General features: G+C 55.9%; 2 protein-coding genes across 2 annotated transcripts in view; one reads left to right on the top strand and one right to left on the bottom strand.

The window, feature by feature from the left end:
• Window positions 1-26134, top strand: part of LOC103605446 (cadherin-23-like) — a 132153-nt gene that overhangs the window by 88137 nt on the left and 17882 nt on the right. Inside the window, exons 11-18 of the mRNA XM_008590039.1 lie at window positions 353-557; window positions 856-1001; window positions 2834-3053; window positions 4815-4967; window positions 7549-7662; window positions 11202-11350; window positions 22495-22555; window positions 23446-23594. Coding sequence (XP_008588261.1) covers window positions 353-557; window positions 856-1001; window positions 2834-3053; window positions 4815-4967; window positions 7549-7662; window positions 11202-11350; window positions 22495-22555; window positions 23446-23594 — 1197 coding nt within the window. The remainder of the gene's footprint in view (window positions 1-352; window positions 558-855; window positions 1002-2833; window positions 3054-4814; window positions 4968-7548; window positions 7663-11201; window positions 11351-22494; window positions 22556-23445; window positions 23595-26134) is intronic.
• Window positions 14396-14797, bottom strand: LOC103605445 (chromosome unknown open reading frame, human C10orf105). The gene has a single exon (XM_008590038.1). The coding sequence runs from the start codon at window positions 14795-14797 to the stop codon at window positions 14396-14398; it is 402 nt and encodes a 133-aa protein (XP_008588260.1).

Below are 26134 nucleotides of genomic sequence, written 5' to 3'. Positions count from 1 at the left end.
TGGCGCTCGTGAGACCTGGTGCCAGCTGTGTGCAGGTGTGTGCCAGGTGCTGTCAGATGCAGTAGCTCCTGCAGTCCTCCTGGTGAGGAGAGCTAACACCCTCACCTTCACAGAACGGAGGCCCAGGCTGAAACAGAGAAAGGGACTTGACTCAGGTCAAGGCTCCCACTGCTGATTCATTTTCTGAACCTCCTGCCTCCCGTCCCCATCAGATCCCCTACTGGGGGCAGGAGAGAGGCCCATTGGATGTCCCTCCTCCTGGGCTGTGGGGTGCTCAGATAAGCTGGCAGGCAGGTGCAGATACCACCTCCCTGGGCTGGGCTCAGTGAGGGGCTCTGTTCTCTCCTGGCAGGTGGTGGCAGTGGACCCAGACCTGGGGGAGAATGGCACTGTGGTGTACAGCATCCAGCCGCCCAACAAGTTCTGCAGCCTCAACAGCACCACGGGCAAGATCCGCACCACCCACGTCATGCTGGACCGTGAGAACCCTGACCCCCACGAGGCAGAGCAGATGCACAAGGTCATCGTCTCCGTCACTGACCGGACGGACCCCTCGTGCCCCTCACAGCCCCACATGCCTTGGGCTGTGGCCCTCAGGGACCTGGGGACATGCTCAGTGATTGGTCCTCTGGGGGGACTGGAGCCCACCCAGAAGGGCTCTGTCTGATCGCTAGAAGTGGAGTAATTCCCACGTCCAACTGTGACCCCCAGAGTGCCCTGAGGGGTGGAGGGGCTAGAGGGATGGGCACCGATGGAGCGGCGCTGTCTGCTGCCCTCCCCCCACTTGCCTTTCTCCCCGCCCCTTCCCTCCTGCACCTGTCTTTCCTCGGCCTCTTCTCTCCATGTTTCCCCCAGGCGGCAGACCCCCTCTGAGGGCCACCAGTCGTGCCACAGGGTCTGTGAACCTCTTGGACCTCAATGACAACGACCCCACCTTTCAGAACCTACCTTTCGTGGCCGAGGTGCTAGAAGGCACCCCCGCAGGGGTCTCCATCTACCAAGTGAGTCTCCCTCGCCTTGTCTTTTCCAGCCATTGAGTGGGCAGTGGGTGCCCATGGGTGCCTAGCCCTGTGCTGAGCAGTTTGTAGGGGTAGGGCAGGGGATGCCAACCAAGACCACCAGACTGTACGCAAGCTGCACCAGGCTTGCAGAGCCAGTGCTGTGAGAGACTGGCAATGGCCGAGATGATCTAGGAAGGCTTCCTGAAGGAGGAGGGGCTTGCACTGAGTGTTGAAGGACAGATGGATTTGGAGAGGTGGAGGGAAAGCACCACAGGAAAGGATAAGGAGATAAAGGCAGAAGTAGAGGGACGAGGGAGGGAAAGACAGAACCTGGGAAGCCAAGTCAGAGAGTTCCTCAGGGCATGATTATGGAGGTCTGGCCCAAGACCCTCGATACCCCAAGCCTGCAGGGAGTTCTAGGAGACAAAGATCAGACAAGTGCAGCTCGGGCACCCTCCTGTGTGGGCACCCCGCTCTCCCAGGCCCTCCCATGAGCCCCAGGGCAGCCCCCTGCAGTGGACGGGATTCTTTCCACTTTACAAAAGACTCTAAAGAGACTTGCCCAAGTTCCTGTGGCCAGTACTGAAACTGGCTCTCTTGCCTCCTGCTCCATCATCCTGCAGGGAGGCCTTGAGGTGCTGGTTCAGGGGAGATGATGCCCTACCATGGGCCATTTAGAAACACGGGAAGGCCCTCATGGTTAAGAGCATGGACTTTGGAGCCCAACCAATACAGGCGTGGATCCCAACTCTGCTCCCCGCATGCTGTGTGACTTGGAGCAAACTACTTATTCTGTCTGAGCCTCAGTTTTCTTTCCTGTGAAATGGAGATGATAATAGTACCTGCCTGGCCATGCAGTAGGGATCCAATCAGACACATGTGCAAAGCAATCTGGTACTTGCACTGAAGGAAATACTAGGTAGCTGGTGTGTTCATTATGTGTCTGTCGTGAGGGCTTATAGCCAACAGACAGCGGGATCAGGTTAGCCTGTTCCCATGAGGAAGTCAGGGTTGTGTGTCAGGATGCCAGGGTGGGTAACCTTGGCAATTCCCCACAGGCCCACTGTGCCTCAGTTTCTTCATCCGTAAAAGGAGAGTGTTTTTTGACTGGTCCCTGGGAACATCCAGTCTCTCCAGCAGTACATTCTCCCCAAACCCCCAGCAGGGGGAGCTGAGATCTAGGGAATGAAAGCCAGTCCCAGGGGAAAAGTCCCCACTAGGAGGGGGCGGGGTGAGAAAGCAAGTGAACCCCCAAACCCAGTTCTCTGGGGCTCACCGACAGCAGAGGAAAGAGATGCCCACCAGTGCAGCTCCTGAGACCGCAGAGGAAGGGGCTCAGAACCATGAAAGGTGGTTCAAGGAGCTGGGAGTGTTGAACTTGGAAACTGTCTTCAGATAGAGGAAGAGGTTCTGACTTGATCTGTGTGGTTCCCTGGTCCCAGTGCTGTGAGGACTGGAGGATGAGGCAAGATTGCTGAACCCTGGACAGTTTGGGGCACACAGAGCCTGCTGGAGGAAAGCTGGGAGGGCTCCCTAGTGGGGAGAGCAGAGTTTAAAGGGGGAAGACTGAGGACCTGCGCTTTTGCTCTCCTTCTGGTGCATTGGACCAGAGGATGTCTGGACGCCTTTCATCTGACATGCTGCCCCCTTAGAGAGCATCTGGGAAGGTGCATTGGGGACAGTGGCCCAGCCTAAAGCTCAGAGGGGAGCAGGTTTGTGTGACTGCGGCCAAGTATGGGTCTGCAGGAAGGAGGGGAAGAGGGGGCCCTTCTCAGTGGAGAAGCATCGGTCCTGGTATCTCCACCCCTCACGCAGCCCCTCCTCTCCCTCAGGTGGTGGCCATAGACCTGGACGAGGGCCTGAATGGTCTGGTGTCCTACCGCATGCAAGTGGGCATGCCCCGCATGGACTTCCTCATCAACAGCAGCAGCGGCGTGGTGGTCACCACCACCGAGCTGGACCGCGAGCGCATTGCCGAGTACCAGCTGCGGGTGGTGGCCAGCGATGCAGGCGCGCCCACCAAGAGCTCCACCAGCACACTCGCCATCCGTGGTGAGGGCAGGCGGCCTCCCCATGGACAGAGCACATGTCTCCCAGGGACAGTGCTAGGTGGTGTGGGGAGCCCATGCCCACCACTGCTGTCCACTGCCCATGGGGGCACAGGCTCCCTTGCTAAAGGGGTGCCCTCCTCACCTGGAGCCATTTAATACAGCAGAGCCTCCCCTGTCTCTACCAAGTTAAAAATGCCAGCAGAGCCATCTCCCCACCTGGCCACTGCCTTCAGTGTCCTGAGCTCAGGGACAATGGCCTGGACCTACTGTCAAGGTCCCCCACCCCTTCTAGCCTCTGATCCTAGTATCAGCAGAGAGAGTGTGAACAGGGACTGAGACCCTCAGGGTCATGAGCAGGCAGGGAGTTTGCAGAGCCCCTTATCTTCTTTGGAAGGCCAAAGTTTTGATTTGCAGCTGGAAAGGAGACTCTCCACTCCCATGGGCCTGGGCTAGCAATGGAAGGGCATCGCCTGGGAAGAGGCAGCTGGGATTCCCAGACTCCCTAAGACTCCTCATCCCCTTGGGGCTCTCAGGCTAATTCCCACTGTCTTCCCCCTCTATGGGTTCAGGGTCGGGAGGCGGGTATTATCTCTCATGCACTCTGGGTGTGTCTTTATTTCTTGGAACAAGATGGGGACATTGACATGAGCTGTTGCCAAAGGTCCAGGAATAAGCCCAGGGAAATAAGTGCAGAGCCTAATGGGCAAGATGAGGCCAATTCTCTAGGCCTGTGCTGGCCCATCCTGGCTCCATGGGATGGTGGGATGGGGGAGTGGTTAGCTCAGCACAACGCAAACATCGACCCTCCTCAGCTGAGCCCTGAGTGGTAAGGATTACAGAAAGCCCAGTGTTCTCTTTCCTGTCAGTCCAAGGCTTGCTGTGGGTTCCTGGAGCCAGTCTGAGGACCCGCTTCTTCACTGACAATTGACAGGCGTATGCCCAGTCTTTTAGAGAAGACCACCGGAGGGCCCTTCTCTAAAGTCCCACAGAAGCCATATCATTAAATGAGCCCATCATTTCTCCTGATGATTCCACATAGAGTAGCCAGAGTGAGGTGGGGAGCACTTCATTATAAAGGTTGCCCCAAGCCCCATGTGCCTGAGGAGTAGGGGCTGGCATGCAGAGCTGAAAACAACTGGAAGGGAAATCAGGCCTTTGTGGGGGTGGAAGGGACATTCTGAAAGGTAGCTCCCTTCCCTAGGACCCCATCGCAGACTGGGGTCCACCTCCTCAAGATCATGGCCCCTCCACTCTGCCGCTGTGTGACTTTGGGCAAGTCACTCAACTGCTCTGAGCCTCCGTGTCCTCGTCTACGGTGCGTCTAATAATGCCTGCCTTGTAAGGACGTGCCAGGGGCGTGTGTGGTGCTGTGTGGGAAGCACCTTGTTAGCATGGGCTTGGCACATGGAAGAGCTCATAAACAGTCACTGTCATCACCACCATCACAGTCATTGTCGTCAGGCACATACTAGAGAGGCGCTCTGGGTTCTCTCACCTCCCTTTGACAGCGTGAGCAGCAGCAAACACCCCTGGATCAGGGACAGCGGGAAGACGCGAAGCTCTAGTCAGCCCAGTCCTAGCCCCAGTGCACACAGGGAGCCCTGGGCTCATGACCACGAGGTGTTGACATAAATGCCACTTGGAGCCCCAGACGCCCTTAGGAATTAATTTCCTGTTTGGTCTGGGGCTTGAGCTGCTGTCTTTGGAGCTGGGTTGTCCAAAGCAGGAGGGGGGCCTAGCTCGTGCACCGTTCTGCCCCCAGTGCTGGATGTGAACGACGAGACGCCCACCTTCTCCCCAGCCGTGTACAACGTGTCCGTGTCCGAGGACGTGCCGCGGGAATTCCGGGTGGTCAGGCTGAACTGCACGGACAACGACGTGGGCCTCAACGCTGAGCTCAGCTACTTTATCACAGGTGTGCCCAGTCTCTGCTCACCTTGACACAGGCCTCTGGGGCCCTGCCTGCATCCCTCCCAAATGTGGAACCAGACTGGGTGGGGACAGCTAGGGGCAGGAGCCAGGCTCAAGTCTCTACCATCAGCTTGAGCCCCTGCTGGTGCATCCTGAGGATTTGTCCTTGGCTTTTCCCAAAGGCTTTGCAGCAGAGAATTGCTGTGGTCTGGCTCCCCAGGGACCTCCTGAACCTGTGGGGGTCAGGGGGGTGGGAAGGGGGCAGATTTACCAGGTTTGTTCTGGAAGGAGGTGGAGCCAGTGACTCCTAGGGAACAGCCTTGATCCCCATGACCCCAAGTCAGGGTGAGGAAGCAGTGACTGGAGGAATGTGGCCTGTCCTTCCCCGGGGACCCCTTACTCATGAGAATTCCCAGCTGTTTAGAGGCAGATAGTTTCGATCTCCCTAAATGAACTGGTTTTCACTTTAAAATGTTGAGTAGCTACCACCCAGAGAGCTGTGGTGAAAGATTATGATGCCGTGTCCCAGCTCAACAGGGGAAAGTGGGCCATGATCGATTAGTGCTGTCTGCCCTGGGGGCAGAACTGGTAGGTGGTGGCACATACGCCATGTATCTGTCATTCCTGGATTAGAACAATTTCTCAGCATTCTTCAGTCCCTGACACACCTGAGGGGTGCGACACACACATGGGAGGTGCAGAGGGTTCTTCCGCATTCCTCGGCCCTCCCTGGCTGTTTTCCTGTCTGTCTTCTCTCTGCCCATGACCTGCCTGCAGCCACATTACACACATGCTGCATGTGCTTGACGTGCCGCTGTACACACATGCAGTGCACACACCAGCCTCTCCGGCACTTCTCCGCCTGGAGCAAAGAATGCCGGCTCACAGCCCATCCACAGCTTGCTGCAGCCACAGTGACTTCCTAGATCCTTTCCTCCCCTACCCTCCCTAAATAGGGACCCAGCACCCCCAGGCCAACTCCTCACAGTCTGGTCCTCGAGTCTGCCCTAGGAAAGGCTCGGTTACCAGCACCCCCCCACATGACACCCACCCCATGGTTCAGCGACCAGCACTACTTGTATCTTAGTTCCTCTCTTGCCCCCTGAGGAGCCAGATTGTGTCCCTTGCAGCTGGTACTTCAGATGCTGAGGAGCACTGGAGGTTTGGGGTCGGGTGTCTGATGATACCGCATAGAGTAGCCAGAGTGAGGTGGGGGCACTTCATTATAAAGGTTGCCCCAAGCCCCATGTGCCTGAGGAGTAGGGGCTGGCACGCAGAGCTGAAAACAACTGGAAGGGAAATCAGGCCTTTGTGGGGGTGGAAGGGACATTCTGAAAGGTAGCTCCCTTCCCTAGGACCCCATCGCACACTGGGGGTCCACCTCCCCAAGATCACGGCCCCTCCACACTGTCACTGTGTGACTTTGGGCAAGTCACTCAACTGCTCTGAGCCTCCATTTCCCCATCTGCGGTGCGTCTAATAACGCCTGCCTTGTAAGGATGTGCCAGGGGCGTGTGTGGTGCTGTATGGGAAGCACCTTGTTAGCATGGGCTTGGCACATGGAAGAGCTCGTGAACAGTCACTGTCATCACCCACATGACACCCACCCCATGGTTCAGCCACCAGCACTACTTGTATCTTAGTTCCTCCCTTGCCCCCTGAGGAGCCAGATTGTGTCCCTTGCAGCTGGTACTTCAGATGCTGAGGAGCACTGGAGGTTTGGGGTCGGGTGTCTTTCCCCTGGGGCAAACTAGTAAGAACAAGGGAGTACCTGGCAGCCCCCAGGATGACTTCCTGGCACTCTGAAGTGGCAGGTTCCTGCTGACACATTCTGCAAGGAGCAGAGCTGAGTCCAAGCTTGCCCCAAACCTAGTACAGTGGCGCCCTCTGCCACCCAGAACATTGCATTACCTGCCAGCTGAGGGGGGGGCGTGTCTCCCACACTGTTCTGATGGAGTCCTTTGGGGACCCTCACACTTTCCACCTGTCCTTGAACTCAGGAAGGCTCAGGAACACCTGTCTCCCGTCCACCTGCCCCTACTCTTCCCTCTGTGGCACCTCAATTGAGTCCCCACTCAGAGAGCTGTTGTCCCCAGCCCGTCCCCTCCCCCAGCACCCTGAATAAGTGGCTTGGAGGATGCTCACCGACTCTGAGTCCTTCACCACATAGAAAAGCCCCAACCCTCTGGCACATATAAAAGCCCCAACCCGGGTGAACTGCTCAGACACTTCTGCAGGACAGGAAGAGAGCATAGGGGTGAAGGACACAGGCTCGGGAATAAGTGCAGAGGCCACTGCTACCCAGAACAGCACACGGAACCCCACTAAAGGATCATTTTTTCCTCTCAGCAAAGTGGATATTGAATGAAAGGGTCCACGTGAGTGCCTGGTACACAGTAGGTGCTCAGTAAATGTTAGACACATGATTCCAGGCATTCGGTGCCCCTACCTGAGCCCACAAAGCCTTTCAGTCCTGGACCACCCCTGGTGTGTCCCAGCTCAGGAGCAGAGTTGTGTGCCACCTCCCTGTCCCTGGCTGGGAGCTCTGTTTCCCACTGTAAAGATTCATTCTCTTTTGACCCCAGGTGGCAACGTGGATGGGAAGTTCAGCGTGGGCTACCGCGATGCCATTGTGAGAACGGTGGTGAACCTGGACCGGGAGACCACAGCTGCATACACTCTCATCTTGGAGGCCATTGGTATGTGCCAGCCCACCCCACATACCACCAACATGGTGATTCTGGGCAGAGTTCACACGGGCTGCTCTTCCAGGAGCCAGGCTGTGGGCTCTGACGCCAGTGGAGAAAAGGCCACCAGACACTCACCAAATATTACCAAGCACTTGCTGGGCATGAGGCTCACTGCTCTGTGCTATATGCAAGATGCTAGGATGGTAAGTGGGGAACTATGTGGGTGACCAACATGTGGACAAATCACTGCCACACCAGGTAAAGCAAAGCAGAAAGGGGAAGAATGACATAAGAGTATCAAGCACAAAAGGTGGTGGAAACATGGAGGGAGAGAAGTCGAGGAAGGCTTCCTGGAGGAAGTGGCACCCGGGAGTGCCTCTGAATAAGTTAGGACTCTTTTGGTTGCAAATTTTAAAATAGAATAAACTGACTTCAGCAACGTGGGCTCACAAAAACAGTCCCCTGGGATGAAGAATGACCTAAGAGTATCAAGCACAAAAGGTGGTGGAAACATGGAGGGGGAGAAGTCTAGGAAGGCTTCCTGGAGGAAGTGGCACCCGGGAGTGCCTCTGAATAAGTTAGGACTCTTTTGGTTGCAAATTTTAAAATAGAATAAACTGACTTCAGCAACGTGGGCTCACAAAAACAGTCCCCTGGGATATTTAGCTTCAGGTAGGACAGGATTCAAGGCTCAGGCGATGCTGTCTCGCTTCAATCTCTCAGCATTGCAGGCTCTGCCTCCTGTGTGTTAGCTTCCTTCTCTGCCTCACCTGGTGGCAAACTGTTATGGCAGCCCCATCTTTACACCCTCCCAGGTTCAAGTGCAGCAGCAGCGAAGACAACACTTGTCTCTTTCCCAGTCTCCCCAGCAGATGTGCTTGATTAGTTCTGATTTGGTCCATTTTGCCCCGGTGCCCATCCCTGAGCCCCTCATCATGGCCAGGGGAGTATGACGTGCAGTTAGTCAGGCCTAAGTCACATGCTCATCCCTAAGTTGTGCGTGGCCCCACCTACGTGGAATCCTAGGACTCAGGGCCAGGAAAGGAGGGTCCTCAGAGGGACATTCAGGGCATGGTCTTCCCAGGAGAAAGCAGGATCGTGCTGATTGGCAGGAACATGGGTGCCCACTGCAGCCTTGAAGGCCGAGTAAGGTTCAGGAACTGGAGAATCAGGGAGGGCATTTCAGGCAGAGGAAACAGCCCATGCAAGGGCCTGGAGGAGGGAATGAGCCGTGTGTGTGAGCGTGCGTGTGTGTGTGTGTGTGTGTGTGTGTGTGCATGTGGTGTGTGCGTGTGCGGTGCGTGCATGTGGTGTGTGTGTGTGTAGCAGCTGGCCACTGGGGAGGGGGAGGCTGTGATCAGATAGGGCTGGGCTTTGGAGGTTGGAAGTTTGGTCTTGGGCTCCAGGCAGCAGGGGGTCTTTGAGGAAAAGAAGGGTGTCGAGGAGGCCCGTGTTCCCCCAGGAGGCCTCGGTCCTCCCAGGAGCACCTATCTCAGTGTTTGCAGTGAGCTCTGGGTGAGAAGGGACTGAGCTCTCTGTGCCTCACTCTTTCCAATCAGCAGTCCCTCCCCCTGCCCACCCATCCTCACATGCCTCTGCCCTGCTCACCTCCCATCTGGGGAGCCACCCCATCCTCTGGAGACCCGTCATGCCCCCTGAGTACAGCCTTTGCTGCAGGCATCAGCTGGCAGAAGAGGGCTCCAGCTCAGGCCTTCTAGGGGGCTCTCAGCTCACACTGTCTGCAGCCAGAGTGAGTAAGCAGAACTCTCAGGGTGGTGGGAGGCTGGTCTGGAGAGGAGCTTAGGAGAGTGAGATGACCAGCCCAGGATAGGTGACTGCACCTCAGCATGTGGTCAGCTGGCCTGGGAAAAAGCATGGAGTCAGCCTTGGTCCCCAGCCAATTCCAGCTGCCTGTGCTCCTCCCCGGGGTGACCGCCCGTGCCTAGACATGCAGCACTGGGCACAAGCTCCTTCCTCCAGGGAGGACAACCCAACAGCTGCCCCGGGGGCTGAGCCAAGGCTCCCATCCTCACCACCTCCCAGCCCTGGAAGCGTCCTACAGGAGCAGAGTCCCTGGATATGTCAGGCTTAGAAATCGGGCAGGGGCCCTCAAGCCAAATCCATCATGTTGGTGTGTGTTGCACCCATCCAGTGTTTTATAAGGAATGACAGTTAGACATGAACATTTAAAATCAAGAAATTTTATTTAAAACTTCAGATGCTCAGTTTCTCTTAAGAAATTGGAACATCCGGTGTCCCTGGGCCCACATTCTACCATCACCTGCGGACTGAAGCAAAGGAGAGCTGCCCCTTGAGGTGGGCCCACCCAGGAGTGGGACCCATGTGCCTTACCCACCAGGCCCTGAGCACAGTTGGCTTTTTGGCCTTAGTACCTGTGTCTGTTTCCTAGGTTTGCCATAACAAATGACCACAAACTGGGTGGCTTAAAACAACAGAAATTTATTCTCTTGTGGGGTCTGGAGGCCAGAAGTCCAAAATGAAGGTGTTGGCAGGGCCGCACTCCCTGCAGAGGTCTCTGGGGCAGTATCTTTCTTTAGCTCTTCCAGTTTCTGGAGGCTTCAGGTGTGCCTTGGTTCCTGGCTGCATCTTCACACGGCCTTCCCTCTGTCTCAGATCTCCCTCTGCCTTTCTCTTACAAGGACACTAGTCATCGGATTAATGGCCCACCCAGATAATCCAAGATGATCTCATCTCCAGATCCTTAACTTAAGTACATCTTCAAAAGCTATTTTTCCAAGGACGGCCTGTGGCTCACTCGGTAGAGTGCGGTGCTGATAACACCAAGGCCACGGGTTCGGATCCTATATAGGGATGGCCGGTTTGCTCACTGGCTGAGCCTGGTGCTGACAACACCAAGCCAAGGGTTGAGATCCCCTTACCGGTCATCTTTCTTTAAAAAAAAAAAAAGTGGGCCGGCCCAGTGGCGCACTGGATAGTGCGCCGCTTGGGAAGCGCGGCGGCGCTCCCGCCCGAGGGTTCAGATCCCACATGCAGACCAGTTCCCGCTCACTGGCTGAGCGAGGCGTGGGAGCAGCACTGAGGGTTGCAATCCCGTTGCCGGTCCCCGGTCCGGTACGGGGGCAACACTGAGGGTTGCGATCCGTTGCCGGACATGGAAAAAGACAAAAGACCAAAAAAAAAAAAGCTATTTTTCCAAATAAATTAGCATTCATGGGTTCCCCAAGATTTGGCCAGGGTATATCTTTTGGGGAGCTGCCATTCAATCCACTCAAGTGCCTCAGTCACCTTCTCGGCAGAATGGGGGCAGTAACAATACTGCCTGGTTTACAGGGTTGTTGTGAGGGCTGCATGAGTTGGAACAATGCTTGGCACGTGGCGTTATCTAAGCAATAGATATTGTTAGTGTTAATCCTAATCTGGAAAGGAAGAGCGTTACCCCTTGCAAAGGCCAGGACTGGTAGAGGAGAACAAAGCACATCTCTGGCTGGTGCCCGGGAGTGTGCACAGGCCCAGGAAGTTTGCCCCCCCAGCAGCCGCTAACACCTGTCCTCCTTCAACTCCCACAGACAACGGTCCTGTTGGGAAGCGGCGCACAGGCACAGCCACCGTGTTTGTCACTGTCTTGGATGTGAACGACAACCGGCCGATCTTTCTTCAGAGCAGCTATGAGGCCAATGTCCCCGAGAACATCCCTGAAGGCCACAGCATCGTGCAGGCAGGTGGCACATGGCCCCCTGGGGCAGGTGGTGGGCTGGGAGCCGAAAGGGCCACACTCAACTCTGAGGGCACATGCTCAGCAGCATCCTGGCGGCGAGGGACAGAAATAGGAGAGGGTCCTGGGTGGACCTGTTGCTCTGGAAGTAGCCAGTGCTGTGGGGAGAGGGGGACCAGGCCCCCTCCTCCCTGCAGGGGAGAGTGGTCCCCCAGGTTGTGTTAGCTGAGGACAGGGCTCTGGCTACTCAACCAACTAAAGGAAGGCCTTGTCCCCTTCCCCCACAGCCCTCTCTGCATTCCCACCCCACCCAGAAGGGCCTTTGCAGTAGGGAGGAGAGGAGATGTCACATTTTCCAGGAAAGGAGTTGAGGAGAGAGCCAGAGCCCAGCGAGGTCCAGAACAGAGCCGCTTTCACGGGGCCCTTGAGCAAAGCTCCCTCTCAGGTAGTAAACAGGCAGAGAAGAAAGGGCTCCTTTGCCCAGAGAGCAGGAGCAGCAGCTCCAAGGCTCAGAGGGAAAAAGGGGAGGACCCTGCAAAGCTCTGGCGCCCCCCCTCCTCTTGCCCTGGAGGCTTCAGTTGGTGGGTGGGGAGGGAGGCTGGGAATGAATTACCCTCTACTAGCTGCAAGGGTTTCCGACTTGGAGGCTCAGCCAAAGACAGCAAATCCAGGCCTGTCCACTGGGGCAGGCTCCAAGGCTTGTCCCACCTCCCTGCATCGGGACCAGGAGGTGGGCAGGAAAGGGGTTGGAGGGGAGGGAGCTGACTCCCCCGAACTTGCTGAGTCCAAGAAGCCCCCAGGGATCTGCAAGAGTGCGGCGGTGGCAGCTTCCAGAAGGAAGGAAAAGGGTTCTGTCCCTCTGGGCCTCAGCTCCTGGGGACTTGGAGACCTCACACACACAAGCCTGTGGGGCCCCATCCCTGGCCTAATACCTGCCACCCCCAGTTGACTGATGGGTGTCCCAGGGCCAGCAGTCTGCACAGCTGGGGAGTACAGCCATACCTTTGAGAGCCCCTCCCCACCCCAGGCTGTTCTTTCTCCATCAGGCCTTAACCCCCACCCCCAACCTCCAGGAAGAGAGCGCCTAGTGCCAAGCAGGGCCTGCTGAATTCAGACTGAATTCAGCCTGGAGTGACTCAGGGAGGCCAGTGGGGTGGGGGGTGGAGGGAAAGCGAACCAGGAAGAGGTTATGAAGCAGGAAAGGAGGGAGGGAGGAACAAACCCTTGGAGGAGGCCTGCCCCACTTTCTAAACCCCAAACAATTAGTTCCTGTTTACACAGTACTACTCCTGAAATCCTAGAGTCCGAGAGTAATATAGGACAGCCCTGACGGTCCCCATTTCTAAGGGAGAAATTCTTGGAGAAGTCTCAGGGTGACTTCCCCAACGCCCTGTAAGTAAGTTTCTTGCAAGGCTGGACTCTTCTTTGAGGTCAGAATGACCTGGAAGGAAGGTGCAGTGAGCCTCTCCAGCAGGGCTGCAGTGGAGAGAAATCTTTCTGGGGGCATCCAAGAGAAGCAGCTCTGTGCTGTGCATACTCCCAGCAGGACTTCTGTTTTGGGGGACGGGGTCACACCCAGAGTGGGCCGCCCTTCACTTAGTACACAGGCCTCATGCTTCTGTGCCAGGCACTGGTGAGTCAAAGTGAGGGTCGGACAAGTTCTGGCTCTCCCAGCAGGACTTCTGTTTTGGGGGACGGGGTCACACCCAGAGTGGGCCGCCCTTCACTTAGTACACGGGCCTCATGCTTCTGTGCCAGGCACTGGTGAGTCAAAGTGAGGGTCGGACAAGTTCTGGCTCACTGCAAGCCCCCAGGCTTGTGGAAAGGAGGAGACGTGGAGCAGAATGACCCACGCTGTTAAAAGGAGAATGTGCCTTGTCTTGCCCCAGAGAGGGGGAAGACAGTGGGGTGGGGTCCAGGCAGGCGGTTCATCTGGAGGGCAGCGAAGGCTTCACAGGTGGGTACTATGTGAAACATAAGGCATAGTCAGGGGAGACAGGTAGTTCAGTTTGCTGGGAGTTTTGGGCCATGATTAGGCTAGAAAGATAAACTGGAACTAGCTCCCAGTGGGCACTGCACACCGGGCTAAGGAATGTCGACTACATTCAGTTGGCATTAGGGAGAAAGTGAAGGTTCCAGAGCTGGAAAGTGGCAAAACCAGAGCTCACTCCTTGAGGAAATTTGGCCAGCTGCATTAGGGGGTCACAGCAGGGTGGGGTGGGGTGGGGTGGGGCAGCCCCAGGGTGGGGCCCTGGCCAGCTGATGCTCTCGGACAGGAGCTAGGCAGTTCAGGACCCCTCTGCCCACTCTCCATATTTGGGACCTAACAAAAGTGTTTGGCCTCAGCATTGGGAGGAGAGGTTGAGGGTCTGGGATTCTGAGAAGCTCATCCTGGGCTGGGATTGCTTTGACAGGTAGCCAGTCAAGAAAGCAATTGCCAAAAACACAGCTAGCATACCTAGTGTGGTCCAGGCCTTGGTGCCCCCTGAGGGGAGGCCGCCTCCTCCCCTGGGTGAGGCATGGAGCCGCTGTGATGTGTCCTCGTCAGAGCCCAGGGGACATCACCTCTCCAGCTGCTGGCAGTGCCAGCAATAGTCCTCCTGCCTCTGAAAGGAGCCTCTGAACCCACCAGTCCCTTCCTGGTCAATCCCGCCGTGGGTGTACTGAAGGGGAGCCGCCAAGATGGCTGCTAAAGTCGTGGTTCAGTGGAGTGTTGACAGCCCTCTACCTGTCCCACCTCCCAGCTGACTCCTGGGGAGCCCCAGGTTGTACTCCCTGGAGCCTCAGTCCAAGGGCCGAGATGGCTGCGATGTTCATCTCTTGATCCAAGGGTCTTTGAGCAAGCAGCAGCTAGCGGGCCTGCAGAGAGGAAGGTACTCTTCCAGGGACCATCTCTGGAAAAGGACACAGGCCTGGGCACAGAGGGAACTGCTGGCGGTGAGTGTGTGACCCAGGTAGCTGTTGTGCAGCCTGCAGTGCCGGGCTCTGTCTGAGGCAGGAGGATCTGCAGGTGGACCTGGGTGGGGAGACGTGTGTATAGACACCCTGTCACATCTTGGTAGATCCCATGCAGTCACAGTCGCCACAGTTGTCATCATGGCCCGGCAGGGGGTGTTGAGGAACAGCAGGCCGGCCCCGGCGGAAGCTGTGCAGGGAGCGGCGCAGTGAGCCCAGGCGCTTCCAGAGCCGGAGCTGGGGCTCGCTGGGGCTCCCGGGGTGGTGGGGCATGCACTCGCGGGCCCTGTGGCGGCTCGGGTCCAGTGCGGCGGGCTTGCAGAGCGTCAGGAACAGCAGACAGGTGGCCAGCAGAAGGAAGACGCAGGCCAGGGCGATGAGCACAGGGAGGGGGTCGGCTGCCTCCACAGGGGTCCCAGGAGTGACTGGAGCTGTGAGGAAGGCAAGGGGGCTGGTGGCCGGGGCACTGCGGAGTCTGGGGCCCGCTGTACTCATGGCTCCTGCAACAAAAGAGACAGCTCAGGGGAGGGAGGGGAGCTCAGTGATGGGGGCTGGGACTAGGTAGCATCATGGCCATGTTCCAGGTTAGGGCAGTGAGGCCCAGAGAGGTGAGAGGTGACAGTCTAAGGGCAGACACACAGCTGAGAAGTGACGGAGCTGGGCCTGAACTCAGCTCCTCTTTCTGCCACACCCGCTGCCCATCTGCAGAGGACACAAGAGGGTAATGCCTTCCAGCATTTCAAAATCAGCTCTCATGAACCACTATAGAGTCTCAGGCCTGACAACATGGGATCTAGGACCAGCCCACCAATAACTTGCTCTGTGACCAACAGTGGGTCATAGATAAGATGCTGCAACTGGCAGGAGCCCTAGCAATGATCTAATGCCGAGGCTGCAAACTGGGGTCCAGGGGTGTGTTTTGTCTGGTCCTCACAGTGGTTTTATAAATTAAATTGTGAATTTTTTTTTTTTTTAAAGAAGAAATTTCACATAAATATTCGAGTTCCCAGCTTCTCTTGACATTCCTGAATTTCACAGTGGCAACACTGGGCATGTGTTTCCCACCAGGTACCAGTGGCTGGGTTTGAGCAGCAGCTGCCCCCTGGAGAGAGGGCACTGGCCCCAAGTCATTGCACTTTCTCACAGGCCCATCACATACCTTAATTCACCTGCCTGGCCCCATGGGCATTCCTGTTGCTGCTTCTGATGCAGTCCAACCTGCTCCCATGACAGGTAGAGGCCAAACAGGGGAAGGCCAAACCCAAGGCCACAGTGTGAGTCAGTTGCCAAGCAAAGGCCAGAGCCAGGTTTCCTGATCCTGGCCCAGGGCCTGTCCAGCCCACTGGCCCCCAACTCTCTCTGGGCTCTGTGAGCTGCTACAGGAACAGGTGAGAAATAAGCCCACAAGGAGTTACAAGGTGGGGCTGGAAACCTCCCCAGAGACACCATTCACTTGACAGGGCATTTCCGTCATTTCTTAAGATCATCCCGTTAGAGGGAACCCAGCAGATGGTCTTTGTAGATGGGAAATCAGGCTGAGCTTTCAGTTGAATGTGTCTGGGCTTGCACATACAAATACTCATGGAGCCTGGCTGGCAGATAATGCATGACCGAAGAGGACAGGTGGGCAGGGCTACCTGGAGAGCGCTGGCTGGACCATCTCACGGAAGTGGAGGGGCCTCCGGCCAGGCTGATGTGCCGGTGCTGGAACACAGGCCCAGTGTGCTCAGCAATTCTCAGTTCCCAAGAGAAGCCAGAGATCTGGATTTTTTTTTAGGCAAACATTCCTGACACTTAAATGTTGGCAACTAATTCAAATTTGTTTAAGGCAAGAAAGAAAAGAGAGAGAAACACTGCAAAGGCCAAATAAACTTGATTCCAAAAAAATTTGAGATGAATTTTCAAATATTTGAAACCCTACCCAGGCCATCCAAAACACATAAGCAAGCTACATCCAGCTTGTGGGCCAGCATTTGTGATCTTCGAATTCTACTAACACAGGACGGGAAATCCAAAACAGGGCCTCATGAAAAATAATCCTTTCTCTTAGACCTTGGAGTCTTTCATGAGGCTGGGAGTAGCAGATTTTCTTCCTTCCCAGGTTGCGGCCTGGTCTCCCTCACAGCAGGTTTCTAGCACAAAAGCTTGGCAGGAGGAAAGGCCTCCAGTCATGCCAAGGCCCTGCATAGGCTGTAGCGAATCCCCATCAGCAGGTAGTGGGGAGCGGCGCGTGACCACCCAGTCCCCCACACCCCCTGGAGTCCCCATCCCCACCCCAGGCACTCACCAGCAACCACAGGACCTAACTCCTGGCTCCCTGTGCCCAGCGACTGAGAGCATCCAGAGCACCCCACCCCACCTCCCACCTTCCCTGCCACCACCCCTCCCAGATCCCAGCTGGAAAATTTGATACCCGTCTGGCTGCCCAGGGCCTCCGCCTTTCAGACATCAGGCGCAGAGAGCGCTCTGCCGGGCAGCTGAGCATGGGTTGGCCCTTCCCTGAGTCTGAGCAGGAGGGATGGGGAGTGTCCACTGCCCTCTCCCATGGGGAGGAAACCAGCTGTCCCTCTAACCTACCCCAGGTCATGCTCGGCAGGGAGCAAGAAAAGGGCAGTCTGAAATGGGAAAAGATCTGATATTATCTCAGGGCCTTCAAATACATCTGGAGACCCTGTCAGACTAGCAAAGAGGATCCAGGCTTCAGACCTTGGGATCTGCTTTAATAAAGAGGTAGCAGATTATAGTTAGCATCTGAGTAGTTCCTCTGGCAGCAAGAGATTCCGAAGTGCTTGAAAACAACACAACACCCTCCCGGGAGCACAGCACGAGGCAAGTCCAGCCACCAGATTCCCTTGACACCTCTGCTGACAAGGCTGCAAGGGCTGGCTGGTTCTGGGGAAAGGCGGCCTCCACCAGGCCAGGCTAGGAATCATCTGAGGGCAGCTGAAGCCTCTCCCTTTCTGCTGGAGCTCAGGGTACACCGGCAGGCCCTGCTCCGGATGTTCCTCTGCAAGTTCAGTCTAGAACCTTCTTTCTTCCCACAGAGTTCCACAGAACAGGGTCTGCTGAGAGCAGACTGCTGTGTGGCCTCAGGCTAGCCACTGCCCTTACTGGGCGTTGTTTCTACTCTCTGCAGAACCAGAGGGATTGCCAGGTCTGAGCACACCCTTACGTCCTCCCCAGAGTACCCCAGCAAGGTTCTCACCCCCATGTCCCTCACCAAGCCTTCTCCTGCAGACCCCAAACACTGACCTCAGAGCCAGCCCTCAGCAGTCCAAACTCAGCAGAGAGGTCTTCTCAGCTGTCCCAGGGAGGCGCAGTGACCCCAACCCTGCCCTGGGCTCTCCGTGCCCTCACCTCAGTCAGCTGAGCCGGCAGAACAGGCCTGCTCCCTCACTGTCAGCTGGACCTGGCTTTGTCTGGAGGAGTTCTGGCCGAGCCTTCTCCTGCAGACCCCAAACACTGACCTCAGAGCCAGCCCTCAGCAGTCCAAACTCAGCAGAGAGGTCTTCTCAGCTGTCCCAGGGAGGCACAGTGACCCCAACCCTGCCCTGGGCTCTCCGTGCCCTCACCTCAGTCAGCTGAGCCAGCAGAACAGGCCTGCTCCCTCACTGTCAGCTGGACCTGGCTTTGTCTGGAGGAGTTCTGGCCCTGCTGTGGGGGAGGGGACAGCCAAGAGGGTCGGGATGGCAACTGGGCTGGGGAGAGGGAGAAGAGAGCCATCCAGAGGAGCTGGGACGCTCCAGCCTGTCTCCTTGGAGCCCTCTCAGGGGCAGGAGGCCCTAGGGGGTGGTGGGGACAGGGTTTTACCACCTCTTGAGGCACCCCCGTGGCTCTCACCTTCCCCTGTTGGAAGTTTGAATGGTATGGTCGGCAGCAGCCAGCGGGTGGCTATTCAGTGCCTGCCAGCCTCCAGGTTACCAGGGAGAGGGGCGACAAGCCACGTGGCCGTGGGAGGGGGACAGGCAGAGTGATGGGCCCTGCATCCCCAGGCCCCTCCTGCTGCGTCCTGCAGCCTGTCCTTCCAGGTTGCTCCCTCCGCTTCTCAGAAAAGCGCCTTCCCTTTGAAGGTGTCTGGCTGCAGAAAGGAGGAGGAGGGGCATTTTCAAAGGTCAAGGAGATCACAGGACTGAGGGACAGCCAAGGCTGTACTTCTTGTAGTTTGGGTGGGCCATTGAAGACCCTCTGGCAGCAAGTCTCTCCAAACCACACCACACACTCCCCTCCCCCAGCCTCCTTTCTTCCCGGAAGCCAGAGCTTGCCTAGCAACCAGCTGACTGCTCAGGAGCCTGAGTCTTGAGCAGCTTGCCCATCGGGGCCCTCCAGGGTCCCAGAAATACAGCACAGGTCATGGAGTCGTGGCTCTGCCCGAGACCTCAGCCTGGGACTCACTCCATTTTTGGAGCCACAGTTTTTGTTTTTTTGTTCTTCCCTCCTGTCCTGAGCCCTTGACCACAAAAAAAGGCACTGTCTGCCAACCCCAGAATGGATGGCAGCCTTCTCGTAGACTGTCAGAGCTGGAGAGACAGGGGTCATCCAATCCAGCCCCCTTCTCTCTTAGATGATGAAACTGAGTCCAGAAGGGTGTAGACCCCAGCGCAGGGCCCCCCAGAGAGTTAGTTAGTGGCAGGCAGAGGATTTGGCCCCTTCCCCTGAATGGAGTGGATGGGCACGGGCTGCAGGGCATCTGGTGCTATGTATGGGCAGCATTGGCCAAAAGGAGTTCCCACACCCAGAGCCCCAGTTGGGATCCCGCATCTCACCTCATGGCCTTCGCTGCCCTCATTTTCCTTAACCCACTCTTCCTGAACTGACTGGACACTTCATCAGTCGCCCCCATTCTCCTGAGATAGCAGGAGGCAGAAGTTTCAGGTGGTGCAGGCTGCTGGGGGAGGGAGGTATCAAGGAAATGTCACATGGCTAGACACTCAGGGTGTCCTCAGGACAGCTTGGCCTTCCGACTGGACACTTCATCAGTCGCCCCCATTCTCCTGAGATGGCAGGAGGCAGAAGTTTCAGGTGGTGCAGGCTGCTGGGGGAGGAAGGTATCAAGGAAATGTCACATGGCTAGACACTCAGGGTGTCCTCAGGACAGCTTGGCCTTCTCCCCTCTCCTGGTCCCTTTCATATCTGGACTGTTGAAGCACCCCTCCACATCCCTCCACCTCCCTGCTGTTAAGACTTTTCAGGGAAGGAGGAGAGAGAAAACTCCACAGCAAGAGGCAAGCCAGCCATCCCCAACTGGTATAAATCAAGAGGGCCTGCCTGGAGAAGGCGACATACACACGTCAACCTTCACCACCTATCCCTGCCCCAGGCACCAGACAACATGCTTTGTGGGATTACTGCTAATCTTCCCATCAGCCCTGCAAGGTTGGCTATCATTGTGATCAGTCTACGGATGAGGAAACTGAGGTCCAGACTTACTCATGGTCACATAGCCAGTAAGTGGCAAACACACTTCGGTGTGCCTGACCCAGAGCCCTTGTTTCTTTTACTCCAACATACTTCCCCTCCTCCCCACCATTAATATGCTTTTCAAAATGCCTCAGTTCCTGGATATCCTTTGAGTCTGACCAGGCCGATGTGCTGCCAGGTTCATCGTTCTCATACCAGCTTCCATCCTGTCATTTCTGGGCTCCACCTTCTGCTGAGGCTCCTGCTGCCCTGATGCTATTCATTGAGACCCTTGTTGCACTCCTTCAACCAGCTCCCCCTGCTGTGTCCCAGCATGAACCCTTCACTCCAGACACACTGGGGTCCCAGGCCCTTGCTCAGCCCTGTATTTGCCCACATTGTTTCCCAGCCCGAATATTCCTCCGGACCCTCTCTGCTAAGCCAGGTCCTCCTCATCCCACCAAACCCAGCTCTTTCCTCTGGAAGCCTCTGGCCAATCCCACCCTCTATGGCCTCTACTTTCTTGACCTTTGTAAGCAGAAGCCTATTCCCCTCTTCTCTGGAAGTTTGTCCAATGAGCAAAGATAGGAAAGCCTGTAGTAGGGCTTCCGGTGGTGTATTAGTCTGTCGCTGTTGCTTATGACAAAATACTTAGAACTGGGTACTTTGTAAGAAAATGAAACTTATTGCTTACAGTTTTGGAGGCTGGGAAGTCCAAAGTCCAGGGAACATATCTGGCGAAGGCCTTATTGGTGGTGACAGTGACACAGGTGTCTCACATGGCAGAAATGGTGGAGCAGAGAGAGACAGACTCTCACAGAATTCCTTTTAAAGCCCTGAGAACCACGCCCATGACCACCATTATTAATCCGTTCATTAGGGCATGGTCCTCGCAATCTGATCACCTCTTCCAGGCCCCACCTTTCAATTTCTCACACTCAACAGTTACAGTGGGGATTAAGCTTCAGTGACTTTGGGGGGCCATGCAGTCCACTACAGGGAGCAAGAAACCAAAATCTGATTTAAATTCCCTTAGGCAAAAGGAGAAGTGCGCTAGAGCAATACTGGCATGCCCCACAGAGTCAAAGGAAAAGTCAAACGAAAGAGAGATGCAGCTGGGCTTCTGGAATAACTGGGACCCCAGTGCACTCTGTGGTGTGTACCTTTCCTCCATGCTTGCTGGATGTCAGCTTGATAACTCTCACTGGAGATCTGCTACTAAGCATTCACAGACTCGTCCAACAAACAGTTGACCCTACTGTGTGCCAGGGTCATTGTTCTGCAAACTAGGGATATAGCAGCACACGAAGCCCCTTTTTTCAGTGGGGATATAGGCAATAAGCAAAGATACAGTGTATCAGAGGGTAATGGGGGGTAGGGAAGGCCAGGGCACTGGAGTGGAGGCTACGATTTCATACATCAGAAAGGGCCTTATAAGATGACATTTGAGCAAAGACCTGAAGAAGGTGGAGTGAGCCTGTAAATATCTGGAGGGAGAGCTTGCCAAGTGAGGAAACAGCAAGGGCGAAAGCCCTGAGGCCAGCATGCACGGGGTGGTTAAGAAACATCAAGGAGACCAACGTGGCGAGGGCAGAGGCAGTGAGGAAAGAGTGGTGCAAGATGATCTGGGAGAGGCCAGAGGGTGGGTGGGAAAGAGGGGCACGCTGTTGATAGCCCCACATCCTTCTACTAGAAAGACTGGCTCACTCTCTTGTTGGGCCCAAGGTCAAAAATCCCAGAGAAGGATGTGATTGGTTCAGCTTTGACCAGGCACCTACTTATGGACCAATCACCTCTGGCCATAGTGGCGGGGTTCACTATGAACATGGCAGATCCAGTGTACACCATAGGGATAAAGTGAGAGGTGGAGGGAAAAGGAGGGACAGATCCAGAAGAAGTGGGAGGGTCTAAGGGCTTCACAAAGCAATTCACCAAAAACATACAGGACAACATATGGTGGTCCTGTGTGAGTCTTCCCAGCCACACAGCCTCAGGCCTCTTTCCCTACCTCCTTGCAGAGATGTCCTCTACTTGCTTAAGGTGTGCAGTGGGTGGAGTAGGTGTTCAGTTCCTGGCTTGACAAGACTTGCCTTGGGGCTAGCTGCAGTTCTGACAACAGCCTCCAGGCTGGGCTCTTGGTAGAAAGGGCTGAGCCTCAGGCAGTGTTTTAGGGTGAGGACAACATACCCCCAAGTCTCACCAGAGACAATCCGCAAGCTGAGGCACAGCCCAGCAGCCCAGAATGATCTGAAACTAGACTGGAGTGATCCTGTGCATGAATGAACATGGAGCCACGATTTGGGAGGAGGGATCTCTGGGTTTCCACAAAGGGACCAATGTATACAGTGCCTGCCTGGGACCCAGTGTGGCCAGAATGGCTTCAGGCCAAGGAAATGTGATGAGAAGCAGCCATGTAATCCAGCCCTCCAGGTGAGGCTCCTGGGATCTCGAGGCTGGCGAGGGAAGTGTGGAGGGATAGGACCACCTACCTGAGCCTGGATCCAGAGAGCCACAGTGCCACCCTCCACCCTCTCCCCAAGAACTGGTGGGGGATCAGGGAGCAGAGCTGGCCCCAGACAGGACAGCATGGAGCCATCGACTGTTAGATGTCCTCGTGGGGGATGAAAAAGATGCACATGTCCACCTCACCTCCCACACCCACAGCCTCTGTGGGAAACCACAGGTTTCAGCAGGACAAAGTTGGGGGGGGGGTGTGGAGGAAAGGAAAGGGGCTCCATAAACATCTCCCCCTGCCAGTGGAATTCCAAGAGTAACCCCCATGTCTCCTTCCTCAGCTGAAAGCCACAGATGCAGATGAGGGCGAGTTTGGGCGTGTGTGGTACCGCATCCTCCATGGTGAGTAGGGCTGTCCTAGGACGGGGCTTGGGGGACCTCCTGCCTTCGGGACGGCAGAGCTTCTCTAGGCTGCCAAGGGTTCGGGAGCGGGAGGGTGAGGCTAATGAAGCCCCGTGTGCTGTATACGCGGGGAGGGGCCGAAGGGAGGAAACGGGGGGTTCTCCAACTACTTGCACCCTGTCGGATGTGTTTTAAGTGAGAATGCTGCATTTGATTGCTGTGCTCCCGATGTTCTCACGTCCCACAGTGCTTCCCAAAGCCGTCACCCTCACAGAGGGGGCCTTGGAGACCAGGCAGCCCCCAGCAGTGAGCTCCTCAGGGATCGAGTCTACTGGCCCAACTAGAATCAGGGCCCCATCCTTGATCCCATTACTATGGCCAGGGAATAAAATGGGCTGACCTGCCCACTTCTGGAATCAGGGGTAAAGTCAGCCCACACAGACTACACGGACTGAGAGTAGAGGAGGGTGGATCCTCAAAGGAAAATCAGGGTGCTGTTACTGTAGGATGGGGAATGGGTGCTGGACCAGTCCAGAGATGTCCACTAAACACAGAAAATTTGGTTTGGGTCCCTCATTTTGTAGGGCCCCAGATCCTTCTGAAATATTAAAAAGGCTTCACTCCACCCACTCTTGTGGGTGTGGGGGTCTAGGGAGATCCCCAGGCTTCCCACAAGGAGTAGACAGGTGAACTTCTGGCCCCTTCTCCCAACCATGCCAGGCCAGGGCAGCATGGGGCACAGGCCTCCTTGTCACTGTGGGCTTCAGCCAAGTTCCCAAGACCTCTGGGCAGGTCAACATTCCAGGGAGCCTGGACCCCTCTTCTCTCCCATCTCACAAGCATCCTGCTCCTGAGCAGAACCCTTGTACCTCATCTATCCCTCCACACAGGTAACCATGGCAACAATTTCCGGATCCATGTCAGCAACGGTCTCCTGATGCGAGGACCCCGGCCCCTGGATCGGGAGCGGAACTCATCCCATGTGCTGATAGTGGAGGCCTACAACCATGACCTGGGCCCCATGAGGAGCTCCGTCAGGGTGAGGCCAGGGGCGGGCTGGGGTGCTGACCTCAGGGCTAGACCAGGCATGGCCACCAGTTGGGACCTGGTCGGGGCAAGGCCACCACTGGTTTAGGTGCAGAATGCCATCTGGGGCTGGGGTTTTGGTGAGGGCTGCCTCGGTCTCAGCCCAGCCTGGAAGCTCGGACTTGTCATTGTGCTCTGAGCTTCAGTTTCTCCAGCCATGGAAGGGGGTCAGAGATACTGACGTCTGTCCTAAGGGATGAAAGAGGTGTCCCTACCATACTAGCCCCTGTCCCCACACAGCTGTCTGGGATGAGCCAAGGAAATCAACATAGATGATCTTGGAGGTATACATGCCAACCTCATTTTACAGATGAGGAAACAGAGGCACAGAGAAGTCACTAGTGATAGAATGAGGACTTGAGCCCATGTCTTCTGAGTCCAAGTTCAGTGCTATTTCCATTGAAAATGTCCCTAAAACTTTCCTGTCACCACTCCCAGCTGCCCCATCAAATGTGTTCTTTTTTGCCCATCCTCCCCTGTGCAGGTGAAATCAAATCAGCCTTCATCTTTCTGAATTGTCAGAAACATACACACAGATATTCCCACTGGCGGAGCTGGTTTGTGACACTCCTGCCTGGCAGCAGGGGGTGATAACTGAGGTGAATGAGATAAGAATGAGATGACCTCTCAAGGCCACCCCCCACCCCCACTGCACACTCAGCAACTCACAACCCCTTCCCCTAAACTGGTGGAAGTGAGTCAGGCCTCAGACGTCACTCACGAGTAGGAGGGAGATGGGAAAATTCAGGCGGAGAGCAAGCAGGGACTTTTACCCAGAGCTGAGTGAGGCAGAAGCAGCTGCTCTTATCAGCCCCATCTCCACCCTCTGCTTCCCCAGCTGGAAACAATGAGCAGAAGCCTACCTGGCCGTCACCATTGCGCAGGGGGTATGCCGGGTGGGTGACTCAGCCCTGGCCCCGCTCCTGCTGACGCCCCAGCAGCTTGGCCCCAGGGAGAGATGGAAGGAGAAACCTGGTCCCAGCAGCGACCCCTCCCAGTAAGATCTGCCCAGGGGAGATGGGGTCAGATCTCCAGGATGTTTACAGGGCCCTGGTGACTGAGGGTCTGACACTGTTACCTGGACATGCACCAGGGCGATCCTGCCCAGCCACGTTCACCTGCATGACTGTGAGTCGTGCTCACAGGCTGATCAATACACCCATATTGGAGCCTGTCTTCTGTGGGGCCCACTTCAGGCCACAGAGTGACTGATGTTAGTGATGCTTGGGCCTGAACTGAGGCTTTCTAACCACAGCTCTCCTTGTGGCCCCTCACTCCCCACCCTCCTGGGAGCAGGTGGGCACCTGTCTCCAGGCCCTGCTCCTGTCAGTGCCTTGGCATTGTGGCTGCAAACCTTCTTCAGCACAACCTTCTGTTTAAACCAAATGGTCTGCAGCATCCCGGGGTACTGTGTGAAAGAGATCAAAGCCAGGCCATGCAGGGTGGGGGAGGGGGGACTAAGCCACACCTGCTGGACTTCCCCTGTCCTCCTCCTCTCCCCATGAACCCTGAGGAATAATAAACCCTCACGTAGTACTTTGTCCAGCATTTTTCTAAATGCTTCACATACTTTAACTCATTTAACCTTCATAACAGCCCTATCAGGTAGGCACAATTATTACACCCATTTTATAGATGAGGAGATTGAGGCAAAGAGGAGTTAGCCAACTTGTTTAGGGTCACACAGCAGTAAGGGTAGAGCCAGGCTTCACACCCGGGCAGTCAGGTTTGTTGTCCTAACCACGACACTGCACTGCCTCACATAAGGCTCTTCAGAGCAGTCAGAAACCACTGCCTCATCCCCAAGGGGTAAGTTTAAGGTGAGAATTTGGGGGCTGGCCCCTGGGGCGGAGACTTGATGGCCCTTATAGTACACAGCGTGTATACCCCTGAGACCTAGGAAAGCCAGGGGCCTTCCTGAAGACCTAGCCTGTGGGGCTCCAGCCTTGCCCTGCATTCATTATCCCAACGGCAGTAGAAATGGCTTTCAGGGACCATCGTGTTCTCTAGTTCCTGCTTCAGAGACCAGGGACAGCCCAGACGTAGGGCCAGGGAACATGGAGTGCGATGGTCCTCATGGAGACTGGGTGCCTCAGGTTGCATGCAGCACATACATGCACGCATGCACGTGCATACCTCCTCTGCTGTACCCGTTGGAAGGCACCGCACTGGACAGAAAGCGGGTCTCATTCTCTGGGGAGACCAGTAGCTCCCTCTTGCTGAGCAAGAACTTGGCAGACCTCTGTTTCCTGTACATCTGTGTCTTTCAGCTTTGCAAACCACATACCATCTTGTCTCCTGTCTCTGCTGCTAAAAACAAGGTTGAAACCAAGAAGAGGATGGTATGTAGTCAGACTCATGGAGAACAGACTACACCCAAGCTCTCTGCCGCCACCCTCTCTTTTTATTGTACTGTCAGACTGGCCCTCTTTTTCCCAACGACCCTTAGAGTCAAGGTCGTTTGGACAACCAGACTCAAGAACGTGAAGGCTC

Source organism: Galeopterus variegatus, unplaced genomic scaffold (genome assembly GCF_000696425.1).
Source record: "Galeopterus variegatus unplaced genomic scaffold, G_variegatus-3.0.2 Scaffold5817, whole genome shotgun sequence".
Taxonomy (NCBI): Eukaryota; Metazoa; Chordata; class Mammalia; order Dermoptera; family Cynocephalidae; genus Galeopterus; species Galeopterus variegatus.
The sequence above is the reverse complement of the archived record's forward strand: the minus strand, read 5'-3'. Positions and strand labels throughout refer to the sequence as shown.